The sequence below is a fragment of the Neovison vison genome, chromosome 7, assembly GCF_020171115.1.
Source record: "Neovison vison isolate M4711 chromosome 7, ASM_NN_V1, whole genome shotgun sequence".
Lineage (NCBI taxonomy): Eukaryota > Metazoa > Chordata > Mammalia > Carnivora > Mustelidae > Neogale > Neogale vison.
In genome coordinates this window covers 195,701,316-195,720,283 of record NC_058097.1, presented here as the reverse complement: position 1 = coordinate 195,720,283, position 18,968 = coordinate 195,701,316, and the positions used below count along the sequence as shown (strand labels likewise).

General features: G+C 40.4%; 1 protein-coding gene across 1 annotated transcript; it reads left to right on the top strand.

Moving 5' to 3' along the window:
* The first annotated feature begins 17,783 nt into the window (after positions 1-17,783).
* On the top strand, positions 17,784-18,722 carry LOC122914512 (olfactory receptor 5AN1-like). The gene has a single exon (XM_044261127.1). It carries the CDS (start codon positions 17,784-17,786, stop codon positions 18,720-18,722), a length of 939 nt encoding a protein of 312 aa, XP_044117062.1.
* The last annotated feature ends 246 nt before the right edge of the window (positions 18,723-18,968 follow it).

The following is an 18,968-nucleotide window of genomic DNA, read 5'->3' as shown; positions in this document are numbered from 1 at the left end:
GGGGGAGGGAGAAGGACAAGCAGACTCTCCACTGAGTGGAGCCTGATGCAGGGCTCAGTCTCAGGACTCTGAGGTCATGACCTGAGCCTAAATCAAGAGTCAGATACTCAACATACTGAGCCACCCAGGTGCCCTGATTTGATATATTTATATATTATGATATGATGGTCATTGTAGCAGACTTAGCACCTCTATCATGTCACATAATTATCATTTCTTATTTGTGGTTGGAATAATTTAAGATCTAGTCTCTTAGCAAGTTTGATGATTATAATACAGTATTATTACCTATGTTCATTAGATCTTTTTTTTTTTTTTAAAGATTTTATTTATTTATTTGACAGAGACAGATCACAAGTAGGCAGAGAGGCAGGCAGAGAGAGAGGAGGAAGCAGGCTCCCTGCTGAGCAGAGAGCCCGACGCGGGACTCGATCCCAGGACCCCGAGATCATGACCCGAGCCGAAGGCAGCGGCTCAACCCACTGAGCCACCCAGGCGCCCTGTTCATTAGATCTTTACATGACATCATTACATTGCCTATATTGCATTACATCTGTCAGACTTATTTACCACCAGTTCCAAGTTTTTACTCTGTTTTTGAGTTAAGCTTTTTTAGATTCCATACACGTTACATAGTTTTTGTCTTTCTCCTTCTGACTTATCTCAATTTAACTTCCTCAAGGGCCATCCGTTTTATCGAAAGTGGCAAGATTTCATTCTTTCTCATGGCTAAATAATATTCCGTGTGTGTGTGTGTGTGTGTGTGAGAGAGAGAGAGAGAGAGAGAGAGAGAGAGAGAAATACATCACATTTTATCTATTCATACAGTGATAGGCACTCAGGTTATTTCCGTATCTTGGCTATTGTAAATAACACTACAATAAACATGGGAATGCAGATATCTCTTTGATACCCTGTTTTCATTTCTTTTGGGTGTATATCTAGTAGTGGAATTACTGGAACTGTATGATATTTCTATTTTTAATTTTCTGAGAAAACTCCATGCTGTTTTCCATATACATTCCCTCCAGCAGTGCAAGAGGGTTATCCTCACCTACACTGGTTATCTCTTGTCTTCTTGATGGTGGCCATTCTAACAGATGGGTAGTGATAGCTCATTATGGCTTTTCCCTAATGATTAGTGAGGTCGAGCATCTTTTCATGTAGCTGTTAGCCATTTGGCTATTTTCAGCATGTGTCGTTAAACTGAGTTTGACAGTGTCCTTTCTCTACCACCACATGGTAAACTTTCACTTGCAAGAGGCCTTAGAAGGTAGAAAGAGTAGAAAGGGGAGGAATCTCAATTCAGTAAATATTCAATTCAGTAAATATTCAGTAAATATTTCTGTGACTTTGTGTACCCACTTGAGTTCCAAGGAGCTAGGGAATGAATGCTCCCCTCTCACACCCTGCCATCTTGGCTTCCATCATTTATATTAACAGGACCCTCAGTGTTCCAATATGTGAATAATGCCTGGCACATTGTATGCACTTAATATTTGTCAGAAGAATTAACCTAAATATTTTACTACAAACTTAGTGTTTCGGTTCTTTCTCTCCTGCTCTGCCCCCCCCCAATTGCATTTTATTCCCTTTGGGAGTCTTACCACACTTAAGTTTGGGAGTGACATTCCTAAACTACGCAAGGACTTCAAATTTGGCCTAACTGAAGATGGTGAGAGAGGATTTCTCCTTTGCCCTTAAAGTGGCGCCTTCATATGGTCACAGCCCGGACTTTGACTTCTGGCCAGTCTGACTGCATTTCAACTGTGCATTTGCATTCAATTTTTATTCTTAAGGTGACACCACATTAAATCTTCTTAGCCCACACTTTCGAACCCCAGTCATTGCAGCAGGCATGTCCTGGAGCTGTGGGCATCCTCGCCCGCCACGTCCCCAGGCTCTTGCGTGGCCCAGGAAGGAGGGCACCACCCGGCCAGTCACGTGCAAGTGCTGAGGTGGTCTGCTGCGTGCCAGGCGGTATCGCGGGCCTCGACTTCCTGGCCTGCGGCGTCACTCCTGAACCGCGGAGCCCAGTGCCGCTCCGGTGCATCACGAGGACGTTGCTCTTCCCCAGTTCACTAGGTCCACCCTCTTTTTCCGAGTCGGTTTCTGTACGCCTTCCGGGGTGACCCCAGCCCTAGGGAGCTGCAGCACATGGTACATACGAAGGATACAAATTGTATTGTATCAAATGGATGTGGCAGCATCTCTCTTTGGTTTTGCCAAACTGGATGAAAGACAGACAAACTTCAAACTTTGCGGCTGTCGCAACTCACCTTAGCATGTGCAGCGCTCCTTGCACATGATGAGCCCCACGAAGTCTGACAGTGCGTGAAGCGCATGCGCATCAGGTCGGACATGCGCAGTGGCTTCCCCGACGTGGGGCTGGTCAAGGCACGCGAGGGTGTTCCAGCTTGGTAGGCTTGGCCTGGGGATCAGCCACAGGATCCAGGGAGGGCTTTGTCCTTGTCCTTGCCTGCACTGGGCCCTTCTGGGGCATCATCTGGGCCATTCCTGGGGCGATCTTGGGCGTGAGGGGTTGTGGGATCCTCCACGAGAGGCTCCCCACTGCTTCTCTAGGCCTTCATCTGCCGGGCCCTGGAGGGAAGTGTTCTCCAGGTTGCCTGTCGCTCACTCAGGAGGCCTTCTGGGGTGACGACAGACCCAGGCAGGTCCGTGGAGAGTCACTGCCGCTGCCTAAGTGCTGTACAGCATCTTCCTCTTCCATCCTCCTCTTCCATTCTTCCTCTGCACCAATATTTTGGTTCCTAAGACCAAGTTGTCACTTAGCACTGTAAGTCAAGAACTTACATTCAGCAAAGTTCCTGAAAGTATTTTACAAACAGTAAGAGGAATCATAGATGTGGCAGGTAAATTCTCTGTAGAGTGCTTTTAAGGGGAATACGGTTATATGACTATTTAATTTTTAGGCTGTACTACATGGTAACAACATATCTTTACTTTTTTGTTTTTAAAAGAATTGGTCTCATAGTGAATTGAAATTGTGTTTCGGAGGGTCTTGTTTTGCAGATCAGTTAAAATATAGTGAAATGATTTATTTTGGATGCTATGTGTGAGATACAGAATTTCTGTTTTTCAGTCAACTCTGACTTATTGAAATTTTATTTTTAAATTATGGTCTAATTTTAGTTTTGTAATGAAAGCAAAATGTGATTTTATCATATCGTATCTATACATATATATATATTTATAGATACTTTTTACTCAGATGTAAGGCCTTAAACATTAAAAAATGTGGTTGTAACAGTAGGTTGTAGCCATTAGTAAAATAACAGTATAAGCTAGTTACCTTTTTATGAGTAGAGATGCAGAATAGAAATCAGGATAGAAATGAATATGATTAAAAATATGTAAACATATAAACAAAAATTTTTATTTCAAAGGTAATAAAAGGAATTAAAAGTTCTTTTTAACTTGATGAAATATCTATCAGTTAATAACAGTTAAATAACAATGAAATATCAGTTAAAAACTGTTAAAATAATTTTTTTAAAATTTTTTATTTCTACGAGGCCCTATAGCTCAGGGGTTAGAGCACTGGTCTTGTAAATTTTTTATTTCTTTTCAGCATAACAGTATTTGTTGGTGCTGTTGTTGTTGTTTTTATAATTGCATTATCTAAATGCTGGGGAAAATACCACTAACAATGGTATATAGTCAGTTGTTTCCACTGAAAATATAAAATGGCTTAAGAAATTAAAAAAAATAATGAATACTGTTTTTCTGAAAATAAATAAATTAATTAAAAAAAAGAAATTTGAAAATAGGGGCACCTGGGTGGCTCAGTTGGTTGTGTCCAATCTTGATTTCAGCTCAGGTCTTGATATCAGGGTTGTGAGCTCAAGCCCTGCATTGGGGTCCATGCTAGGCATGGATCCTACTTAAAATTGTTTTTTGAAAATACAGTTGTGATATGTGAGCAAACATAATGGGCTGAATCCATACATTTGCCTTGACTCCTTCCTTGAGCCTGCCTAAAATGTCAATGAAAAAAAAATTTTTTTTACAGGTCTATGTTTAACTTTTATTTTAAAAAATCTGCTGAACTATTTCCCAAAGTATCGATACTATTTTGCATTGCAGCCAGCAATAAATGAGAGAGAGCTTCAGTTGCTCTAAATCCTAATACATTTATCCCTTTTTAAAAAATTTTTTAGTTTTTATAAACATATAATATATTTTTAACCCCCGGGGTACAGGTATGTGAATCGCCAGGTTTACACACTTCACAGCACTCACCATAGCACATACCCTCCCCAATGTCCATATACCCCACCCCTCTTCTCCTAACCCCCCTCCCCCCAGCAACCCTCATTTTGTTTTGTGAGATTAAGAGTCACTTATGGTTTGTCTCCCTCCCAATCCCATCTTGTTTCATTTAGTCTTCTCCTACCGCCTTAACCCCCCATGTTGTATCTCCACTTCCTCATATAAGGGAGATCAAATGATAATTGTCTTTCTCCACTTGACTTATTTCGCTAAGCATGATATCCTCTAGCTCCATCCACGTCGTCTCAAATGGCAAGATTTCATTTCTTTTGATGGCTGCATAGTATTCCATTGTGTATATATACCACTTCTTCTTTATCCATTCATCTGTGGATGGACATCTAGGTTCTTTCCATAGTTTGGCTATTGTGAACATTGCTGCTATAAACATTCGGGTGCACGTGCCCCTTCAGATCACTACGTTTGTATCTTTAGGGTAAATACCCAGTAGTGCAATTGCTGGGTCATAGGGTAGTTCTATTTTCAACATTTTGAGGAACCTACATGCTGTTTTCCAGAGTGGTTGCACCAACTTGCATTCCCCCAACAGTGTAGGAGGGTTCACCTTTCTCCACATCCTCGCCAGCATCTGTCATTTCCTGACTTGTTAATTTTAGCCATTCTGACTGGTGTGAGGTGGTATCTCGTTGTGGTTTTGATTTGTATTTCCCTGATGCCGAGTGATGTGGAACACTTTTTCATGTGTCTGTTGGCCATCTGGATGTCTTCTTTGCAGAAATGTCTGTTCATGTCCTCTGCCCATTTCTTGATTGGATTATTTGTTCTTTGGGTGTTGAGTTTGCTAAGTTCTTTATAGATTTTGGACACTAGTCCTTTATCTGATATGTCGTTTGCAAATATCTTCTCCCATTATGTCAGTTGTCTTTTGGTTTTGTTAACTGTTTCCTTTGCTGTGCAAAAGCTTTTGATCTTGATAAAATCCCAATAGTTCATTTTTGCCCTTGCTTCCCTTACCTTTGGCGATGTTCCTAGGAAGATGTTGCTGTGGCTGAGGTCGAAGAGGTTGCTGCCTGTGTTCTCCTCAAGGATTTTGATGGATTCCTTTCTCACATTGAGGTCCTTCATCCATTTTGAGTCTATTTTTGTGTGTGGTGTAAGGAAATGGTCCAATATCATTTTTCTCCATGTGGCTGTCCAATTTTCCCAACACCATTTATTGAAGAGGCTATCTTTTTTCCATTGGACATTCTTTCCTGCTTTGTCGAAGATTAGTTGACCATAGAGTTGCGGGTCTATTTCTGGGCTCTCTATTCTGTTCCATTGATCTATGTGTCTGTTTTTGTGCCAGTACCATGCTGTCTTGATGATGACAGCTTTGTAATAGATCTTGAAGTCCAGAATTGTAATTCCACCAACTTTGGCTTTCTTTTTCAATATTCCTCTGGCTATTCGAGGTCTTTTCTGGTTCCATATAAATTTTAGGATTATTTGTTCCATTTCTTTGAAAAAGATGGTTGGTACTTTGATAGGAATTGCATTAAATGTGCAGATTGCTTTAGGCAGCATAGACATTTTTTTTCTATTTTTTTTCAAGTTTTTTTTTCAATTTATTTATTTTCAGAAAAACATTATTCATTATTTTTCACCACACCCAGTGCTCCATGCAAGCCGTGCCCTCTATAATACCCACCACCTTGTACCCCAACCTCCCACCCCCCCGCCAGCAGATATGAACAGACACTTCTCCAATCAAGACATACAAATGGCTATCAGACACATGAAAAAATGTTCATCATCATTAGCCCTCAGGGAGATTCAAATTAAAACCACATTGAGATATCACCTTACACCAGTTAGAATGGCCAAAATTAACAGAACAGGAAACAACATGTGTTTGAGAGGATGTGGAGAAAGGGGAACCCTCTTCCACTGTTGGTGGGAATGCAAGTTGGTGCAGCCTCTTTGGAGAACAGTGTGGAGATTCCTCAAGAAATTAAAAATAGAGCTTCCCTATGACTCTGCCATTGCACTCCTGGGTATTTACCCCAAAGACACAGATGTCATGAAAAGAAGGGCCATCTGTACCCCAATGTTTATAGCAGCAATGGCCACGGTCGCCAAACTGTGGAAAGAACCAAGATGCCCTTCAACGGATGAATGGGTAAGGAAGATGTGGTCCATATACACTATGGAGTATTATGCCTCCATCAGAAAGGACGAATATCCAACTTTTGTAGCAACATGGACGGGGCTGGAAGAGATTATGCTGAGTGAAATCAGTCAAGCAGAGAGAGTTAATTATCATATGGTTTCACTCATTTGTGGAGCATAACCAATAGCATGGAGGACAAGGGGCGTTAGAGAGGAGTAGGGAATTTGGGTAAATTGGAAGGGGAGGTGAACCATGAGAGACTATGGACTCTGAAAAACAGTCTGAGGGGTTTGAAGTGGCAGGGGGGTGGGAGGTTGGGGTACCAGGTGGTGGGTATTATAGAGGGCACAGCTTGCATGGAGCACTGGGTGTGGTGAAAAAATAATGAATACTGTTTTTCTGAAAATAAATAAATTGGGAAAAAAAATTTAGCAGAAGAAGAGAAAAGAAAATTGAAAAAGGAAAAAAAATTTAAATTAACTGCAACACTAAAGAATTATGGGGAGAAAGCCATGAGTTCCGTGCTTTGCTTTCTCCTCCTCTGGAATTCTGCTGCTCTCCTTGATATTGAAACTGCACTCCTTCGTAGGTGAACTTGGTCCTGGCTGGATTTCTTGTTCTTCTGGGGGAGGGGCCTGTTGTAGTGATTCTCAAGCTTCTGAAGCGTCTTTGCCCCAGGTAGAATTGCACCACCCTTACCAGGGGCCTCAAGCGTCTTTGCCCCAGGTGGAATTGCACCACCCTTACCAGGGGCCGGGCTGAGTAATCCACTGGGCTTTGCTTTTGGGAGCTTTTGTTCCCTGAACGCTTTCCGTAGAGTTCTGGAGGACGGGAATGAAAATGGCAGCCTCCTGGTCTTTGGCCCGGAGAAGCTGAGAGCCCGGGGCCCCACTCCTCAGTACGCCCTCAGAGAACTGTGCCCAATTACTCCCATCTCCCTGGTCTCTGACCACGCTCCGAGCTCACCGAGCCTGAGACTGGTTCAAGGTAACCCTGAGCTGGGAGCTCACTCCTTGGCTCTGTCTCTGTAGCCGGCTTCCCTGTTCTAATACCTGTAAGCTCTGCGACACTCAGAAACCCCCGATCCTTCTGTGACCCTGTGGGACCTGAGGCCATGCTGACCCTGCGTGGGCTTCATCCCAGTTTAGCCTCTGGAGCAATGTCCCTCAGCGGTACAGACTTCTAAAAGTCCCGATTTTGTGCTCCATTGCTCCGCCACTTGCCGGGAGCCGGCCCCTCCCCCCGGGGTCTATCTTCCCGTTGCTTTAGTTTCACTTTTCCGCCAGTCCTACCTTTCAGAAAGTGGTTGTTTTTCTGTTTCTAGAATTGCTTTTCTTCTTCTCTTCAATCTGCTGTTGGATTTGTAGGTGTTTGCAATCTTTAGATAAGCTATCTAGCTGATCTCCTGCTAGCTGAAGCAGTCTCAGCCTGCTACTTCGCCACCATTTTAAATAAGTTATATACAGTCCTCAATGAAATATTTTTTTAAACCCATAAAATCACTAAGATAGGTATACCAGGAGAAATGACAACAGAAGCTAAAGGTGGAAGCAGATCTATGAGGAATAACCCACTCAGTTTCAAGAAATCAGGAAGCTATGGGTGTTGGTTAGATGGGACAGGAAAGCCAAGAAGACACAAACCAAGTTCCATTGCACAGCCCTCAGAAGAATCAGGAATTGTGGGCTCTAGGGACCTGCATAGTGGGTGGGGCTTAATACTGGAGATTTGATTGAAAATCTATTAAAAGTAAATTGACTTCTAGACCAGCCTGTCCCCTCTTTTATACAGGAAACTCTACCCATCCTCATCATTCCTCTCTCCCTCTAGTAGAATATTGGAGGTTTATTCTCTGAGGAATTGAACTAAGATATATGGGCCCAGGGCCATCAGACATATCTATGGGGGAAATATAAAAAAAATAGAGGAATGAAGTAATATATGCATAGTGAAAAATATTTACTACTTATGTCTACATAGGGAGATTCTTTTTCCACTGAACACATACTCCATTCACTTACTCAATTCTCAAAATACTCCTAGCTAGGTTGATACCTCTTGGTTAGGAAACTGGAGAATTCTGGGTAGAGAAAAAACTGCCCATGATATATAGCAGATGTTCTTCACAGCAATTGAGAAGTGCTCCCCAGATTGCCTAGCAGGAAGGTCAGCAGAAGAGAGTTTCTGGTTATAAACATCAAGCCTCAAATCTTGCTTTTCAGTGTCTCTCAGAGGCTGTAAAGTAGTCAAAGTCATCAGTTTCTGGGTGAAAGCAAGCCTGTAATATGCTCCATGGTAGCTTCCCAGAGACTGTGTGAGACTCCAGAAATGATGGCTGGTGTGTGTGTGTGTGTGTGTGTGTGTGTGTGTGTCAAGACCCAACTCCCAGAGGTCTGAACCTGTCGGGGATTCCAGGACAATAGGTTGACCAGGGAGAAGAATCACCAAATGAGGGGTACTGTGAACACTCAGAGTACAACCAAGAGAATTTAAAGAGAATTGTTAAAATATATTTTTTCATTTATAAGTTTATGAGCTAATTTCATACATATTACATGACTATTTATACAATACCTTACACTGTATGTAGTTACATCACTAGATTTGTTTTTTTTTCTTTCTGTTACCATATGAAGATGGCAGGTGAGAAATTATATTGCAGATATTATAGATAGAACCTTTGGGCACAGAGAGGTCTGACACTTTCTTCCCACATTAGCAAGAATTCATTTGAATCTCATGAAGTGTGATTTGTGGAACACACATGGTTCTTTCTCACCAGAAACATGTCCTCTATTGCATGGCCATGGTGCCCACATTCTTTACTTTTGGTGTTATACCTTTAAAACTATTCGGGGCGCCTGGGTGGCTCAGTGGGTTAAGCCGCTGCCTTCGGCTCAGGTCATGATCTCAGGGTCCTGGGATCGAGTCCGGCATCGGGCTCTCTGCTCAGCGGGGAGCCTGCTTCCTCCTCTCTCTGCTTGCCTCTCTGCCTACTTGTGATCTCTCTCTGTCAAATAAATTAAAAAAAAAAGATTAAAAAAAACTATTTGAAGAATCTGCTCAGTTTAAGGATTAAGCTATTACAGTTCTTATCAGGGAAAAATAAAACTACCAGCCTATCAGCAAGAGTTAAATAATTAGTTCATTTCCTACCCATCTCTTTCTACCTAGAAGTGAGAAGAGTTGAAGTAGATCAAACCAAGAATGGGCACTTATGTAAAACATCTCTATATTCTTAATAACTGGCAAGGTAGATGACCTTCATTTTCAGAAAACTAGAAACAAGCAAAAATGTTTATGGGGATGATAAGTAGATATTTTTAGTGAAGGATTAGTAATACAGCATAACATGTTGGGGAGAACTCCAAATCAGAACATAGAAATTATACTATTAATAGAAGGCATGGTAATACCACAGCCCCCTGTAAGTGCTTTATAGGCATTACCCAATTTGATTCTCTCTATAAAGACCTACTCTATGATGTAGCTACTACTAACAGTCCCATTTTATGATAATCCTGAGGTGATCATTCTGAGACTGGGAGAGGTTAATTAGGTCACGGTCCCACAGTCATCAAGTGAAAGGGTCGGAATTCTACCCAGATTGAGTGATACTAATAGCCCAGGTTGTAACCATGGTAAGTCATGGCTCTATAATGGATTAGTTATACCATTTTACTTATTGACTCAATGTCCTTGCTTACCCACAGGAAATAACCCCATGTCTGACTCAGAGGCTGCAGTGATGACTGGATCTGGTTCAGATACTTGAGAAAATGTATGGATGTATATATCTAAAATGAAAGTACATTGACCACAGGGAAATGTTCACATATCTAATTTATTTTATGTTATTATTTTCCAAAAGATTTTATTCATTTATTTGACAGAGATCACAAGTAGGCAGAGGCAGGCAGAGAGAGAGAGAGAGGAGGAAGCAGGCTCCCCGCTGAGCAGAGAGCCAGAGGCAGGGCTCAATCCCAGGACCCTGAGATCATGACCTGAGCCAAAGGCAGAGGATTTAACCCACTGAGCCACCCAGGCTCCCCTAATTTATTTTATATTTTAAAGATTTATTTATTTGACAGAGATCACAAGTAGGCAGAGAGGCAGGTAGGCAATGGGGGGTAGTCAGGCTTCCTGCTGAGCAGAGAGCCCAATGTGGGGCTTGATCCCAGGACCCTGGGATCACGACTTGAGCCGAAGGCAGAGGCTTTAACCCACTGAGCCACCAGGCACCCCTCTAGAGTTTATTTTAATTAAGGTATTTCACCAGCTAGTATTTTTTAAAATTGATTTATTTTTTTCAGTGTAACAGTATTCATTGATTATGCACCACACCCAGTGGTCCATGCAATTCATGCCCTCTCTAATACCCACCACCTGCTTTCCCCAACCTCCCATCCCCCGCCTCTTCTGAACCCTCAGATTGTTTTTCAGAGTCCATAGTCTTTCATAGTTCACCTCCCCTTCCAATTTCCCCCAACTCCCTTCACCTCTCCATCTCCCCTTGTCCTCCCTGCATTTGCTATATTCCACAAATAAGTGAAACCATATGTTAATTGACTCTCTCTGCTTGACATACTTCACTCAGCATAATCTCTTCCAGTCCCGACCACGTTGCTACAAAAATTGGGTGTTCATCCTTTCTGATGGAGGCATAATACTCCATAGTGTATATGGACCACATCTTCCTTATCCATTCATCCGTTGAAGGGCATCTTGGTTCAGTCCACAGTTTGGTGGCCATGGTCATTGCTGCTCTAAACATTGGGGTACAGATGGCCCTTCTTTTCACTACCTCTGTATCTTTGGGGTAAATACCCAGGAGTGCAATTGCAGGGTCATAGGGAAGTTCTATTTTTAATTTCTTGAGGAATCTCCACACTGTTCTCCAAAGAGGCTGCACCAACTTGCATTCCCACCAACAGTGGAAGAGGGTTCCCCTTTCTCCACATCCTCTCCAACACATGTTGTTTCCTGTTTTGTTAATTTTGGCCATTCTAACTGGTGTAAGGTGATATCTCAATGTGGTTTTAATTTGAATCTCCCTGAGGGCTAATGATGATGAGCATTTTTTCATGTGTCTGATAGCCATTTGTATGTCTTGATTGGAGAAGTGTCTGTTCATATCTTCTGCCCATTTTTTGATATGTTTGCCTGTTTCATGTGTGTTGAGTTTGAGCACTACAGAACACTCATGAAAGAAATTGAAGAAGACACAAAAAGATGGAAGACCATTCCATGCTTTTGGATCGGAAGAATAAACATTGTTAAAATGTCTATACTGCCTAGAGCAATATATGCTTTTAATGCCATTCCGATCAAAATTCCACCGGCATTCTTCAAAGAGCTGGAGCAAATAATCCTAAAATTTGTATGGAATCAGAAGAGACTCTGAATCGCTAAGGAAATGTTGAAAAACAAAAATGAAGCTGGGGGCATCACGTTACCTGATTTCAAGCTTTATTACAAAGCTGTGATCACCAAGACAGCATGGTACTGGCATAAAAACAGACACATAGACCAGTGGAACAGAGTAGAGAGTCCAGATATGGACCCTCAACTCTATGGTTAATTAATCTTCAACAAAACAGGAAAAATATACAGTGGAAAAAAGACAGTCCTTCAATAAATGGTGCTGGGAAAACTGGACAGCTATATGTAGAAGAATGAAACTCGACCATTCTCTTACACCGTACTCATAGATAAACTCAAAATGGATAAAAGACCTCAATGTGAGACAGGAATCCATCAGAATCCTAGAGGAGAACATAGGCAGTAATCTCTTCGATATCAGCCACAGCAACTTCTTTCAAGATATGTCTCCAAAGGCAAAGGAAACAAAAGCCAAAATAAACTTTTGGTACTTCATCAAAATCAAAAGCTTCTGCACAGCAAAGGAAACATTAAAAATCCAAAGAGGCAACCCACGGAATAGGAGAAGATATTTGCAAATGACTGTACCCCAATGTTTAGAGCAGCAATGGCCACGGTTGCCAAACTGTGGAAAGAACCAAGATGCCCTTCAACAGACGAATGTATAAGGAAGATGTGGTCCATATACACTATGGAGTATTATGCTTCCATCAGAAAGGACGAATACCCAACTTTTATAGCAACATGGATGGGACTGGAAGAGATTATGCTGAGTGAAATAAGTCAAGCAGAGAGAGTCAGTTATCATATGGTTTCACTTGTTTGTGGAGCATAACAAATAGCATGGAGGACATGGGGAGTTAGAGAGGAGAAGGGAGTTGGGGGAAATTGGAAGGGGAGGTGAACCATGAGAGACTATGGACTCTGAAAAACAATCTGAGGGGTTTGAAGGGTCAGGCGGTGGGAGGTTTGGGTACCAGGTGGTGGGTACTATAGAAGGCATGGATTGCATGGAGTACTGGGTGTGGTGCAAAATAATGAATACTGTTATGCTGAAAATAAATAAAAAATAAATTAAAAAAAGTCTCCCTATTCATTAAGAGAAAAGCTATAATTATGAGATCGTTAGAATTATGGGGAGGTGAGGAATGGATCCAGAAGGGACCTGGCAAAATGGGACATGAAATTAGCAGGGATAAAAACTCCATGACAACCATGACTCCAGAGAACAAGTACCTAGAGGGTTTTCTCCCTCTAATTGTCTTTCCCCCTATTATCTCTGCCCTTAACAATAACATGTTTAAGAGGATCTCCAGTTATTGGCATCTCTCTTACTCTGAGTGGACAGCCTATTTTGTGGCCAAAGTGTCTCATCTTGGAGAGTAATAGAATCCACCTGGAAAATTCCTTTGGAAAGGAAATAAACAATTTCAGCCTTTGGCAAGAGCTCTGTCTTCTTGTGGAACCTGGGTCAAGGTGAGAGGGCAAGCTTTGGTGAGAACAGTGGATTCTGTGCTATCTTAATAGCCATGTGATTCTTCCAGTAGGACTTGTGTGGAGCAAGGTTTATAGTCCTCAGTTTCTCCCATTCTTCACCTCTCTTCACTTCTACCCCCTCCACTGCAGGCTCTTCTTTGGTTTTCTTTTTCCTTATCCAGGTTCTCTGACCTTCACTGAAAAGATTAATCTCTAATAAAAAATTTCAGAGATAATTCTGGAGTGAGGGATGAATGTGGAGATCCAGTTCTGTGATTTCATAAGGATGTGGCCTTGAACTCTGTTATCTTCCATTTATTTTTATTTTCATTTGTAAAATGGGAGATAGTGGGATTATTTAGAATCGAATAAGATAATGTTTATAAAGACTAACAAATTTAAAAAGTCAATAATTGATCACTGAATTAAAATAACATTTACTGATGTTCAGGGGGAATTTCCAAAGATCCCATATTCTTGTCTAGATTTTCCAACTTTTCAATCCCAAGGACTCTGAATTTTCTTTTGTTTAAGGAATGTGTTGTTATAATAAAATTAATTAATTTAATTCCCATGTTAATATATATCTTTGATTGATAATTTCTGAGTAGCAAAAGGCAAGCCGCTCACTAATTAATAATAATAAAGTACTCATGTACCGTGCCACTGGCCTTTTGAAATACTTCCAATAGCTCTCTGTGGTCATTCAGGGTCCCTGCAAGTCTGGAGGCACTGGTGTGGATAACATCAGGGATGCCTCACTTCAAGGCACTATTGGTCTGTCTCTTGTAGCCTTTTCTGTTACTTATATTGTTTTACTTCATTGCAACTTCTTCGCTTTCTTTACCCAGTTTTGTACTCTGCACAACCTTGTGAACTGCCCACATCCTCAGTAGTCAGAATTGGAAAGGTTTTGTTTACCTAGATGCACTTAGTAAAATCTCCAATTACTATTTACATCAGTCACCATTTCTTTAACTTGTCTTAGGAAATGGTGGACACACGCAAAAACTTAACCAAAAAGTGAATTTTCCCCCTTTCCTATAACTTACCAAAGTTTAAGAAGATACATTTTGTCATGAATTAGTAGAACAATCCACAATTCCTATCTTTTTGGGAATGATGAGTCACATGAAATACCTTCACCTCTGGCTGCCTCTGTCACCAGAATGTGATAAGAAAGTGAAGAGCTTTACTGCAAGCGATTGATCAGAAGCCTGACTTTTTTCACCAAACTGATTGATTATGTTGGTATATTGGGAGATGTTGTGCATGAGAGTTTATATTTTCAAAATATTTTCATTGACTCCAACTCACCTTGGATAAAATGTGGAGAAGTTATATTGGCCACACTTTAGGGGTCAACAGAAGAATTTCCAAGTTCATAAAAGTATAATTGAAATGAAGAAGATAATTTTAATTTTGCTTCCAAAGGTGGGTGAAAGCATCATTTGTTCACCATGTATTTGTTCAGTAACACAAATATTTGGGTACAAGGTGCTTATTGGTAATAGTGAAACATGTCCACTAGACCATGTGCTGTATGGAGCTTCATCAGCTCAGAGTTCCTGGTGGTGGTGGCTCATGAAAAGCGGCATCAGCAGTTTACACTCCAGCTGACTGGGAGATAACAGAGTAACACCAGACAGAAATAAATACAGTCATTGACTAACAATATTCTTGAGTCTCAGCTTAGAGACCATCTAATTTAGAAAATAATTTATGTGAAGAGCTCCTTGATATTTCAGTGTTACTTTGCTTTATTTTTCCTTCACAGAGAGGAATGATGATGGGGATGATAGTTGCCAACATTTATTGAGCCCTTACTGTTTTAAGCACTTTATGTCAATCAGTCCTTGCAGCAACCCTCTGAGGTGGTAAGTACTCTTAGCGCTGTTTATAGATAAGGCAACTGAGGCACAGAGGGGTTAATAACTTGCTAAGGATGACACTGCCAGTAGGTAAAAGCCTGGAAATTCTGAAAGTGTGTTTTCTCTGTGATTCTCTCCTCCCTTCATTTCCGCTTCCCCTCACCCTTTCTGTCTTACTCTGTGCTTTTAAGGATTTATGTATCTTAATAGCTTTTGTTCCTATAAATATGGGGGTTGTTGAAAATTGATCAGACACGGAGAGGTTTAAAGAAGGAAACCAGAATCATACGATTCATTACTTCAGGCATTTTTAATTGTTTCCTGTGTTTGTATGTGTGTGTGTGAGAAAGAGAAAGAGAGATACTAAGAGACATTTGTCAATTTCTTTCTTTTTCCTTTTCTTTCTTTCTTTTCTTTTTTATTTATTTTTTTTTTACTTTTCAGGTTCTTTATTATGTGAATGCACATGTAATTTTCTTTCCTTTTTTTATTGTGTTATGTTAGTCACCATAAATTACATCATTAGTTTTTGATACAGTGTTCCAAATTCATTGTTTATGTACAACACCCAGTGCTCCATGAATTTCATGCCCTCCTTAATACCCACCACTAGATTTACTCACCTCTGAAACCCCTTCCCCTCTAAAACCCTTAGTGTGTTTCTCAGAGTCCACAGTCTCTCTTGCTTCATAATACTCTTTAATATTTGAAAGTTCATGTCTTTTTAATTATTGATTTTTTTCAAATATTTCTTAGCTCTTCTCATTGACTTCTCTTTCATCTGAAGGAAGGACAGGAAGTTATGGAGCATAGGCCATAGTTGCAATCTACTATGAATCTGTTAATGAGCTCTAATATAATGACTGTATCAATAAAACATATGACATATAGCTATGTGGTACTTGGTAATTAAAATTATTTACTTTTCCTTTGCATCAGGGCCATCATAGTTTAATGCTGGTTGTCAGTTGACCAAGTGTCCTCAAACTCAAGCAAACTAAATAGAAAATTGTTTATGTGCTTTGTGTCTTCATGGCCCTGAGTGGATTGATTTTTTTTTTTTTTGGAATTTGAATCCTGTAGAATTAGCTTTTTAATTAATTAATTAATTACTTTAAAAATTATCAGTAGGGAATACACATTGTTTCTTTCTTTTAAAAATTTTTACTTATTTTTAAAATTTCTTTTCAGTGTTCCAGAATTCATTGTTTATGCATCACACCCAGTGCTCCATGCAATACGTGCTTTCTGTAATACACACCACCAGGCCCATCAAACCACCCACTCCTCTCCCTTCCAAAACCCTTAGTTTGTTTCTCAGAGTCCACAGTCTCTAATGGTTTGTCTCTCCCTCCAATACCCCCAACTCCCTTCTCCTTTCCACCTCTGCATGTTCTCCATGTTACTCCTTATGCTCCACAAGTAAGCGAAACCATATGATAATGGACTCTCTCTGCTTGATTTATTTCACTCAGCATAATCATGAGGTCTGAATCTACTTCTGCCTAGGGGTAATGATTCCTCACTGTCTACAAGCTCAGTGATGCCCCAGGAAACTCCTCAAATTAACCCATACAACTATAGCATTGTTGATGGTCCTAACCATGAGTACAGCTATGATTCATGGTTATCTGAAAGCAATCCATGATAATAATAGCCAACACCTATTGAACAATTACTGTGTACAGAATTGTGTCCTGAGCATCTCCATGAATTTTCTTGTAACTGTCCTAGTAATCTTATTGTCCATTACTTCATTTTGAGTAAATCAATCTTAGTGTTTTTAAGCTACTGGGAGAAGCTCATAAAGCGAGAGGGTAGCAGACAAAACTCCAAAGTCTGAACCTTTAATGTTCTCAATTTGTTCTCATGCTGTTTCTCAAGCAGTAAAGTACCCTAAAATTGAAATAATCTTGGGGTCAGTTGTGAGCTATACTGCCTTTCCTTTGGTATACTTAGTACAAAGACTTCCCTAAGAAGACTTGTTCCATAACTTTATTGGGCACATATACTGTGCCTCAAGAAAATATTATCAGAGTGATAAGTTATGATATAGTTTTCCAGGTCAGTTAGAAGATGATATATTAACTGCATTCATATAAAAGTTTGTGAAATTATTACAAAGAGGGTAAATAACTTTTCATAAGGATAAAAGAGGAAATTTCAAAACATTATCTAGATGGCCATGTGGGCCTGAAAGGCTATCTCAGTTTTAATCTAGAGTGATTCCACTTATGTTCTCGTGAATGAATGGTTATATAATGAATTATCAGAGGTTTTAAAAAATTTGATGAGTGATCTCTGTAATAATCACATCATTTATATTATTTTAGTTCTCAGTCAAATTAAAAAAATCTCTTTAATTTTCATGAGACTTCATGAACTAATGAGAACCTAAAGCACTTTTAAAAATATTTCAATTCTATTAGGCAACATATAATACATCATTATTTTGAAGCACTTTAAAAACACACTTCTTGACAATTTGAAATGAAATGCTGGGTCTGGGTCAGGGCAGTGAGACATTGGTCTTTCCCAGCACTCAGTGGAGGGAAAAAACAGCACATATGGGAATTGTAATACTGTCATCTCACCTGAGTCAACTGTGTATTCTCTTCTCTCTTTCCTGATTTTAGAAGTACAAGCCAATGATTGGGGGAGGAAATGTTACACAGATCACCTATTTCATCCTTTTAGGATTCTCTGATTTTCCCAGAATCCTAGCAGTGCTCTTTGTTGTATTCCTGCTGATCTACATTTTGACTCTGACTTGGAACCTGTGCCTCATCATCTTAATAAGGATAGACTCTCACCTCCACACACCCATGTACTTCTTCCTCAGTAATCTGTCCTTCATAGATATCTGCTATGTGACCTCTATAGCTCCCAAGATGCTCTCCAACTTTTTCCAAGAGCAGCAGACCATCACTTTTGTGGGTTGTGCTGTTCAGTTCTTTGTCTTTGCAACCATGGGACTGAGTGAGTCTTGTCTCATGACAGCCATGGCTTATGACCGATATAGTGCCATTTGCAATCCACTTCTCTATTCATCCATCATGTCACCCACCCTCTGTATTCGGATGGTGCTGGGATCCTATTTAGCTGGACTCTCTGCTTCTATATCCCAATTGTGTACCGTGTTTCAGCTCCACTTTTGTGGGCCTAATGTCATCAACCACTTCTTTTGTGACACGCCCCAACTGTTAGCCTTGTCTTGCACTGACACTTTCTTTGTGCAACTGTTGATTGCTATATTAGCAATGTTCTTTGGGATAATAAATGCCCTCATTATCATGATATCCTATGGCTATATTGTTATGTCCATCATGAAGATCACTTCAGCTAAAGGCAGGTCCAAAGCTTTCAACACCTGTGCTTCTCATCTGACAGCAGTTTCCCTCTTCTATACCTCAAGTATCTCTGTCTATTTGAGTTCTAGCTCTGGCAGTTCCTCCAGTTTTGACAGATTTGCATCAGTATTCTACACTGTGGTCATTCCAATGTTGAATCCCTTGATTTACAGTCTGAGAAACAAGGAAATCAAAGATGCCTTGAAGAGGTTACAAAAGAAGAGATGGTCCTGCTGAGATCCTGTCCAGATTTGTCCTCTCAGAAACCTAACCCCCCAGTAACATACACATGAATGGGCTCTAACAAAATTCATACTGCCTTTGGATAAACAAGGTTAATTCGACACAGATAATATGCCAAGTGGACTGACAGCTGGCTTAATTCTACATAAGCACAATACCTTTAAGTCTTGGAGGTACATACATTCACCCTGCATGAGGAGTGGCCTCATCATTTATTAATATTCTGCAAGTGGGTTACCT

What these genes read in the sequence shown, in the direction of transcription:
- LOC122914512 (XM_044261127.1), top strand. Translation starts at nt 17,784, where the DNA reads ATGATTGGGGGAGGAAATGTTACACAGATCACCTATTTCATCCTTTTA.